Source organism: Octodon degus, unplaced genomic scaffold (assembly GCF_000260255.1).
Source record: "Octodon degus isolate 3935 unplaced genomic scaffold, OctDeg1.0 scaffold00100, whole genome shotgun sequence".
In the NCBI taxonomy this organism is placed as follows: Eukaryota; Metazoa; Chordata; class Mammalia; order Rodentia; family Octodontidae; genus Octodon; species Octodon degus.
This window is the reverse complement of record NW_004524676.1, coordinates 8,612,988-8,621,718: the sequence shown is the minus strand read 5'-3', so window position 1 is coordinate 8,621,718 and position 8,731 is coordinate 8,612,988. Positions and strand designations below refer to the sequence as shown.

General features: G+C 60.1%; 1 protein-coding gene across 3 annotated transcripts in view; it reads right to left on the bottom strand.

The window, feature by feature from the left end:
* Positions 1-330: 330 nt before the first annotated feature.
* The window catches only part of Cacnb3 (calcium voltage-gated channel auxiliary subunit beta 3), an 11,833-nt gene continuing 3,432 nt past the window's right edge, over positions 331-8,731 (bottom strand). Inside the window, exons 1-13 of one of the 3 annotated variants that reach the window (XM_004638613.2) lie at positions 8,581-8,716; positions 5,087-5,209; positions 4,813-4,935; positions 4,316-4,431; positions 3,754-3,818; positions 3,595-3,614; positions 3,310-3,390; positions 3,092-3,150; positions 2,907-3,016; positions 2,530-2,681; positions 2,356-2,451; positions 2,102-2,251; positions 332-1,673 (exon numbers count right to left, since the gene is read on the bottom strand). In XM_004638613.2, coding sequence (XP_004638670.1) covers positions 1,359-1,673; positions 2,102-2,251; positions 2,356-2,451; positions 2,530-2,681; positions 2,907-3,016; positions 3,092-3,150; positions 3,310-3,390; positions 3,595-3,614; positions 3,754-3,818; positions 4,316-4,431; positions 4,813-4,935; positions 5,087-5,209; positions 8,581-8,625 — 1,455 coding nt within the window. In that variant the 5' untranslated portion in view covers positions 8,626-8,716 and the 3' untranslated portion in view covers positions 332-1,358. Of the gene's footprint in view, positions 1,674-2,101; positions 2,252-2,355; positions 2,452-2,529; positions 2,682-2,906; positions 3,017-3,091; positions 3,151-3,309; positions 3,391-3,594; positions 3,615-3,753; positions 3,819-4,315; positions 4,432-4,812; positions 4,936-5,086; positions 5,210-8,580; positions 8,717-8,731 lie in introns of those variants that run through there. The other 2 variants (XM_004638614.3, XM_023723569.1) reach the window with 2 other exon arrangements.

Below are 8,731 nucleotides of genomic sequence, written 5' to 3'. Positions count from 1 at the left end.
GGTGGGCTCTGCAGCCTTGAGGCGTGAGCACTGGATCCAGCTGGTTAGACTGGCGAGGAGGCTGCACCCTCCCCACGCCTCTCCCGCCCTTCCTTGCCTCTCTGCGGTGGACCAGTGTGCAGGATTCAGGTTGCAGCTGTTTCCAGGGCCTCTTTGGCTCAGGGCAAGGCCTGGGGAAGCTGGGACGGCCTTGCCCCTGCGACCAAGGCCCTTCTGGGCCACCCACAGTTTGCCTTCAGGCATCTGGCATGACGTGGGGATACCCCGGAATACAGAACCCCCAGCTCTGCCCCTTTCCCCTCTCTGGGTCCTTAAAGAAGGGAGAGGCCAGGATACGTCTTTATTTTCACCAGGTGTGGGCTACGTAGCCGGAAACCTGGTTCCCCACGCTGGTAGGCTCAGAACACACACCTGAGGAACGGTGCATGGTGATTTATTGGTGATGAGGTGAGCTGGGGCAGGGTCCTGTGGAGCATGCTCTGTAGGTCACACACTAGAGCCATAGACAAGGGGAGCCAGGTGGATGCCCGGTGTGACTCCCCATCTATCCCTAACCTAACAAGCAGCCAGGAGGCAGGGAAGAAAGCCTGAGCGCCTATCTTCCAGGAGGCCTGAGGGCAGGAATAGAAATGGCGGATGCAAGGGCCTAAGAGGGAAGTGTGAGGCCCTAAAAGCACTCTGCTTCCCAAGCTCCCAGCCCAGGACGCTCAGTCCCCCACGTCCTGAAGCTAAGCTTGCCAGCCAGGCAAGGGGCCCTTTTGTGCAAGTCGGGCTGCAGCAGTCTCTAGCCTGGCCTTGCCTATGCTGTTCAGCCGTGCGTAGGGCTGCTCTCCCGCCACAGTGGAGGTGCCAGCTGCTGGGCTTTGATTGTCTCATTTCTGATATGTGGAAGTGAGGTGAGTATAGAGGCCATTGGAGCCCAGAGCACAGTCCCGAGCCCGACTACTGGGGTCGGGCCTGCCTGGGAGCCTTTTTTCCTCCTTGGTTCATGGCACCCACACCCCACCCTCCGGCTACTCTAGGGGTCCCTTCCCTGAGTATCATGGGAGGGCCCTGCTACGGGGTCCCAGCCTGAGGGCGCTACCCAGTGTGGCAGCTTGTGCAGGAGGCAAAGGAGGCGCCAGGGTGCAGAACACACAGCTAGTACCTGGGGTAGAACCTAGGGGGTCACTGTGCTCAGGAGGTTGGGGGCCCTGCTTCCTGGAACCGGGGGACCACAGGCAACCCAGGAGCTGGGGCTTGGCAGGGGATTGTGGGAGCCAAGTCTAGTGGCAGCCTAATGGCAGTCTAATCCCAACCTGCCTGGAGTGGGTGTCCCAGCCAGCTCTGCCTGTGCCTGCCAGGGCAGCAGGACGCTGTCAGTAGCTATCCTTGGGCCAAGGCCGGTTGCGCTGCCAGTTCCGGTCACTGTGATTGTGCTCCGAGTCCTGGGCTAGGAGCCGGTCTTGGGGATCATGCCCATTTGCACTGGGCAGTCCCGAGGTGTGCTGGCGGTGAGGCTGGTACAGGTCGTGGTAGGCGTCTGTGTAGTCCTCTTCTAGGTGGTGTGAGCTCCGCTGTGAAGAGCCCGTCCAGGCCTGACGGGAGCTCTCACTGGCCTCGTCTGAGGGCATCAAGCTGTCCCGCTCCAGCGGGGAGTGCTCCTCACCCCGCTCTCCCAGCAGCTGCTGGTTCTGGGGGGCACAGAACAGCTCTTGTTAGGCGGCACTGACCTGGCCTTTGGCACAGCGGGGGCGGGGGGGACTCTTCCCTCTCAGTTCTTAGTTACCAAGTACAGGAAATAAGTGTCACAGCACAGCATGCTGGAGCATTCTTCCTGGTGGATGTGGAAAACTAAAGCTCTTGCCTCTTACTAATCCAGGCTCTGTCTTCAATACTGACTGAGAAGGGTTTCGAGATGTTTCTCTTGACACTGAGAAAGCCAGTCTCTGATTCCCTGCCTCACTGGTTCACTCCCTGTCAGGAAGTCCCTTGGCCCTTGTCAAGGAACTCAACTGCTTGTCAGCCTCCTGAGCTGCAGGCCCAGGAGCCTCTGTGGATGAGGGAAGGAGCCTGCGGGGGCTGGCTTAGCTTGCACACCTATGCCTACTGGCAAGGGTACCTGGAGCCCAGCGATGGCACTGGGTGGGCCCAGAGGTCCGGGCCCAGGTGCTGGGTGGTGTGTGGCTCGCCAGTAGACCTCCAGGTACTCAGCCAGGTGCTCGCAGGCGTCCTCCAGCTGGTTCTCATCCAGAATCACATCAAAGGATTCCTGGGAGGCAGGACGGAGGCAGATGGTTGACTTCCTCCTATCAGTAGCAGCTCTCACCCATCCCTCCTCTCCCGTGGGTGCTAGCAGCCAAGCCTGGCACTCACCGGAGGGCACTGCACCAGCTTGTCATACGCCATCATCTGCACAGTCAGGTGCTTCATCTGGGACTTTCCCCGGGAGCGGATGAGCCGCTGCAGGACCTGGGAGGGCGGGTGGAGCTGGGCCTCGGAGCGGTGGGCAGCCCCACGGGTGCATGCTCCCTCTGCCCACAGGCTTACCTTCGGGGAGGACACTTTGACGAACACGATGATGGGGGCCAGCGAGGTCTTGGCCAGCTGCGCAGGGTGGTTGATAGTGTCTGCATCGAGGACGACGAGCTGCAGGGACTTGGCCAGCTCGAATATGCGCTCGATCTCGCTCTGTACCTCAGCTAAAGAGGGTAGCAGCAGCACTCAACAAGGGCTCCGCCCGTGGGCGGCTGACTCCCACAACTGAGGCTTGGGGTAGACAGGAAGGAGCTGGAAGCCTAGCCAGGCAGAGGGCCAGGGAACTCGGGCTCTCGAAGAGGGGCAGGCAGAAGAGAGGGGCAGAAGACAAGGAGTTGGGCAAGGGAAAAAGAAGGCTCCAGTGGGCAGAGAGGCAGAAAGGCCCTCACCAATGCTGGAGCGGGCCGAGGAGCGCTCGATGATGGTTCTCTTGCCAGGGTTGTTGAGCACGGATCGCTTGGCCAGAGAGAGGTCAGCTGTGACACGGGTGATGGAGATCCTGGGAGGAGGGTGTCACAGCTGGCACTCGGGGCTCAGCCTGGCCTCCCCAGCCCCACTTTCTGTGGCTCCTTACCTGCCATCAAAGCGGTGTTTGAGGAAGTCGAAGAGAGCCTTCTGCATCATGTCCGTGACCTGTGGACAGGGAGGTGGCACTGATCCAGGGCTGGAGAGAGGCCCGTATGCCTGCATGGCCCTAGGCCCTCCGCGCAGACGGACAGAACACTCCTCCCATTGTCCCTGCACCTTCCTGCCACCAGGGGGCAGGAGTGAGTCCCTGGGGCCTTGTCTCACCTCATAACCTTTTAGAGAGGGTCCTACCAGCACCACGGGCCGCATGGAGGGTACCACGTCGTACGGGGGTACATGTTCTGCCTGCAGAATGGACAGGTCAGGCAAATTCATGGCCCCAGACTGCCTTGTGCCTGCTGCAGGGGTGGTGGTGGGGGGTGGGGGGATGTCAGGAGTTCTGGGTTCCTTCCCTCCCCTCTGTTCTATTCCTCTAAAGATGACTGGCTAGAAGGCTCCTCAGAACCAAGAGCCCTGAGTCCCCCAGCCCAAGTCCCTTCCCTGACTCACCTGCTTTTGCTTCTGCTTGGCTTTTGGAAAAGGAAATAAAAGATCAAAGTTGGTGAAAGCAAAGCCCCTGGCCCACGTGTTCCCTTCCCCAGCAGAGCCAGCCCGCCCTGTAGCTCACTGTGGGAGCCCTGGCCCAAGGGGGCGCTCTGTGGAGGCTACCTAGAGATGGAGGAGGGGAGCGCCGGCTGCCAATGTCGCTCAGGCTAGAAGGGTTCCCAGATCTCCTGAGAAGAGAGGGAGGACAGAGGTTGGGGGAGGGACAGGGAGAGAGGGAGGAAGGGAAGGAAAGGCAGAAGGGGAAGGATGAGGAAAGAAGAGAAGCAGGGAGACAGAGAATGTTTGTTTCTCTACACATTTAATAGTTGTACAAATTTCCATCCACATTTTTGGGGTTTTCTATTTTGAGACAGGTCTCCTCTATAGTCCAGGCTGACCTTGAACTTGCGGAGCAGCGGAGGCTGGCCCAGCACTACGGACAACGCTCTTGTCTCAGCTTCCCCTGTGCATGCCCACCACACCTTCCTCCCACCTGCTTTTGTAAGGCCAGAGCACATGGGCAATGTGCACATGCCTGAAGGGCTGTGGGTCTGTGGAGCAAAAATGTGCAGGCCCTGGCTGTGTGCTGTTCAGGGCTTAGGCACACGGTACATGTGCATGCAGTGGCAGGAACCTGGGCCAGGTGCCTGTGGTGGGGGTCACTGAGTCTCAGCCCTGCTCTCACCTGGCCTTCTGCTCTTGTTTGAGCCGGATGCTCTCCAGGCGCTGGGGGCTGGGGATGAAGGCGATATCCCCACCCTCTTTGACTAGCCTCCCGATCCACCAGTCATTGCTGTACTTCTAGGGAGGGAGAAGAGCAGCTTCAGCATTAGGGTGTTAGAGGGCGGAGAGGCCTTGGGGAGCAGGTTGTCAGACAGGGGCAGTGGGCAGGAGGTGCTGGAGGTGGGGGGCAGCTGAGCTGCAGGAGCCAGAGGGTGGGGTGCCGCACAGGGGTCTCAGAGGGCGCTAATCTCTCCTCTTGCTTTACACGTGGAAACTCAGGGTTGGGCCAGGTATCAGAAGCAGGGCAACCCTGGGGACCCCATCTTGGGTAGTGGGGTGCACAGGTGTAAGGGCAAGAGAGGAGGAGTGTGGGGCTTATTTATAGACAGAGACCTAGAGGAAGAGGCTCTGGGGTCTGATGCAAGGCTAGAAAAGGCTGCAGGGTGGGAACATCATCACCTCTTTAATGTGCAGAAAATCTTTGGCCTCAAAGTTGACTCCAGAGCCCTGTACGGGGCACTCCTCATCCAGCACGCCACAGTAGCTGACATTGGTCCTCACAGCAAATGCCACAGGTTTGTGCTGGAGAATGTGGCCATGAGGGCAAGGCAGAGGCACCCGTGGGCGGGCAGAGCCCCAGCAGGAGCTCAGTGTCCTGAGCCCCCCACCCACGTGCTCTGCTGCGCACAAGGACGCCCTGCCCTCAGCCCTTTCTGCCCGCCCAGAGCCCTACCTTGGCCCTCTCAAGCTGCTGCTGGGCCTGGCTCTCCACTTCACGCCGGGCACTCTCCCGGTCTTCCTCCAGGGAGACGTCGGAGTCCAGAGATGGGCGGCTAGTGTAGGAGTCAGCTGAACCCTGTGAAAGAAGAGAGATGGCAACTCCTGGCCTCAGGCGTGCAACACCATAAGGACACCCTCCTGGTCCCACACTGGTGTCCCTGTCACCTCTGGCTTCTAGGGGCAGTTGGACTCTCGGAAGGGGCCCCAGTAACCCTGAGCTGAGCTGCAGGTAAGCTGGCGCATGCATGTGTGTGCAGATCTGGTTCCCTGCCCCGACCCAACACTGTTCCTGCTGTACCCCTGAACAGAGCTTTCACTTCTGTTTGATCTCGGAGGCAGGGTCTCATATGCAGTTCAGGCTGGCCTTGAACGCACAGCCTCTGTTCAGAGTGTGCCACCATGCCTATGCCGGGGGTCAGAGCTCTTCCCTCCCTCGTCTCCGTCTCCCCACTGTCTTGTCTTCTGAGGCAGAGGGAAAGGAGATATACTGAAGACGACATATTGGAAATTCCAGAAGAATGGCCTCTCTCGTTCTCTCCAGCCTGCAAAGCAGCCTGGCCACTATCCCTTCCTGTGTCTGGCCAAGTGCGGCAATGAAGCAGGTGTGGTGGCACGCGCCAGGAACCCCAGCACTGGGGAGCCAAGGCAGGAGGGTGGCCTCACACCTGCAGTCAGCCTGGGCTACACACTGAGTGCAAGGCCAGCCTGAATGACACAGTAAGACTGCCTCAAAACAGAACAGAGCAGAGCAGATGCTGGCCAGTCCAGAGTGTCAGGACCAGCCACCATCTTCCCACTTAGGTCCTACTTCCCCTGCCCCAGCAAGCTTGTTTTCTCAGGGTGAAGGGCCCAGAGCTGCCAATTCTTGGATGCTACCTGACTTTACTCTCTCAGTCCACACTTTCTTTCCTCCCATATCTGCTGGGCAAGTGGCCGGCCGGGTGTGAGCAGCCAGCAAGACACAGACCATGAGAGCAATTCAGAGCTGTCCTCCCTGCACAAGTGAGGCGGGGCTGTGCCTCCACTTGGCCTACGTCTCCTCACCCCCTCCCCAGGCCCAAGGGACATCAGGCCCTGGAGGAAGGCCATGCTGGTGCCAGGCAACCTAGCAGAGGCACAGGACCCTGGGGACCTGGGGAGGGGGTTTTTGGCAACATGAGCAGGGACAGTGTGTGTGTCCTGCCCATAGCAAGGGAGTTTCGGTGCTGGAGTGGGTGCTGGAGTGCTAAAGGGCTACTTCCCTCAATTCTAAGGTGTCAGTGGCAGAGACAAGGTAGAACCTACACAAAGAAGCATGTGTAGGGGAAGACACTTTAGGGCGGTCTCAGGCCAAGGAACATTCTCTCAAGACCCAGAAAGCAACAGAAGCAAGAGTCTTTGTGAAGGTAAGTCACACACATGCTGCCAACCACAGCCTCCTCCCCTGAGCCTAAGCTAAAGACAATGTCTGCAGTAGGGGGAAGGCATGGAGGGGTGTGCCTGCGTGTGAGAGTGTGCGTGCATGTGTGGTGATGTCCTTTCACTGTACAGGAGTAACACCTGCCTGCTTCTCTCCACATACTAAACTGAGACATGGGTGCTTTCAGGATAAACAGGCTGAGCCCCAGAAAAAACTTCTGCACAGAGCAAGAGAACCTTCTTCCCAGGGTTCTGTGGGGCCTGGGTGGCTGAACAAGCAGAGGCAACGGGCCTGCAGACTGCTTGTTTTTTGTCCCTCCGATGCTTCCCATCCTGGTGCTCCCTGTTGCCCATGCTCAGCCTGCTTCAGTGATGGGCATGCCCCTGTGAGGGCTGTCTGAATGAGCTGGTTTCTCACCGTAGGAAGGGAACAACAGACTTTCTCCGTCAGTCTTGGTGAGTTGTGCTGGGAATGGAGCCCCTTTCTAAGTTCCCATGTCCTCAGGGCTCACCCAGCTCTTGAGGCCAGGCTGCCCTCACAAGCATATGCCAGGGTCTCACCTGCCCTTCCCCTGCTATGCCAAACCAGCCAGCCCAGTACTTGGGAGCTGCCAGACTTGGCAGGGTGCCCTGGTGGTGCCCCCTCGCCTGGTGAGCGTGTGGGCAGGCTGCAGCTCCTCTCTTGCCTGGCACGGGGGAAGGAGAGGAGGGAGATGAGCCGGTGGATTTATTTAGAGCCTGATCTCCCTCCTACTGCTTCAGAGGGGGCCTCAGGGAGAGCAAGGAGTCAGGAAAGAGGAGAGAAGTGGGGGAGGGTGACCCAGGAGCTAGAGAGGGACAGGGACAGGAGGGAGCAAGGGCCAGCAGGTGCCCTCAAATCCATCTGTCTGGTGCCTTCTCACCAGGGACAGGAAGGACCTCCCAGGGCCCTGCTGCCCACGGAGGGGCTTGTTCTCAAGCTCACCTTGGCACCCTGGGCCAGGCCAGCTGTCCCTTTAACTGTCAGAAAGAGGTGCCCACCAGGCCCTTGAAAATCATCTGCTCTTGCTGAGATCTAATTATCCCCAGAGGGCCCTGGAAACCTGGGCTCACAGGGAGCTCAGGCCCTGAACAGGACAGCTGTCTGGCCTACAGGCCAGCACTCATCCAGCCAAGCACAGAGGAGACTCGATCAGGGGCACTTCTGGGCCCTGCCAAGCCGTCTAGTGGTCCTCTCCTGGAAGCCTTCTTGGGGCTGTGTGAGGGAGGGCTACAGCTCCGAGGGGCTGCCCCCATCTTTCCAGGCACTCTTCCTCCTCTCTGAGCTCCTGGAATCACTGCCTAATGAGCTGATTTGTCTCAGTGGGTCAGAAGATAAAAGCGAAGAGGAGAATTAAATATTTATCGGTTGCCTGGCTCTCTGAGCAAAGAGCTTCCTGTCATGCCCAGGCCCTCAGCTCCAGGCCCCTCGTGCGAGCAGCTCCGGACGGACGCGCGCCGCCTGCTGCTGCTCAGAGGAGGCTCTAAGGAGCGCGGTCAGCTGCCCGCCCATGTGCGGGTGCCCGGGGCTCGCCAGGAGACAAACTGGGCTGGAGGGAGGGCAGGGCGACGGCAGTGGCAGAGACGGGAAAAGGGAGCCAAGGGCTTAAGTTTTGGTTTTGTCTGAAGAGGCCACCGCCTGGCTCTGATGTTCTTTCAGCTCACCAATTTGTCCTTTATTTGGGGTACAGGTCTGGAGTGTCCCCCTCCCCAGAAGTGCCAGCTGCTCCCCGGCTGCTGGGTCCCGACCCCATAAACCCAGTCTGGAAGCTCACACGCCCCGTGTTCCCTGCAGTCTCCAGCCCTTCCTACCGTGCCCCTTCCCGGCCCCGGGGCCACCTGCTCGAGCCTCCCCCAGGATGCACCCCTGGCCCCGGGGCCAGGCTGGGGAGACGCGGAGCCCTACCCTGTCCTAGAGCGGCCCCTGCGCGCCTGCCCCGCCGCGGCGGCGTTTCTCCAAGTGCTCCCCGGGAAGGGCTGCGGGGAGGAGGTGTCGCCCCGCTCCCCACCCCCACCTCCGCGGGCACTCACCGCCTCCGAGTCCTCAAACCCGGGCACGTAGGAGTCGTCATACATGGGGAGACCGGGTGGGGGAGCGCGCCCGGCGCCGGGGCGGGAGCGGCCGGAGGAGGCAGCGGGGATCTCGGCGGGCCGCGCCCGGGGCCGAAGTCTGCGGGCGGCC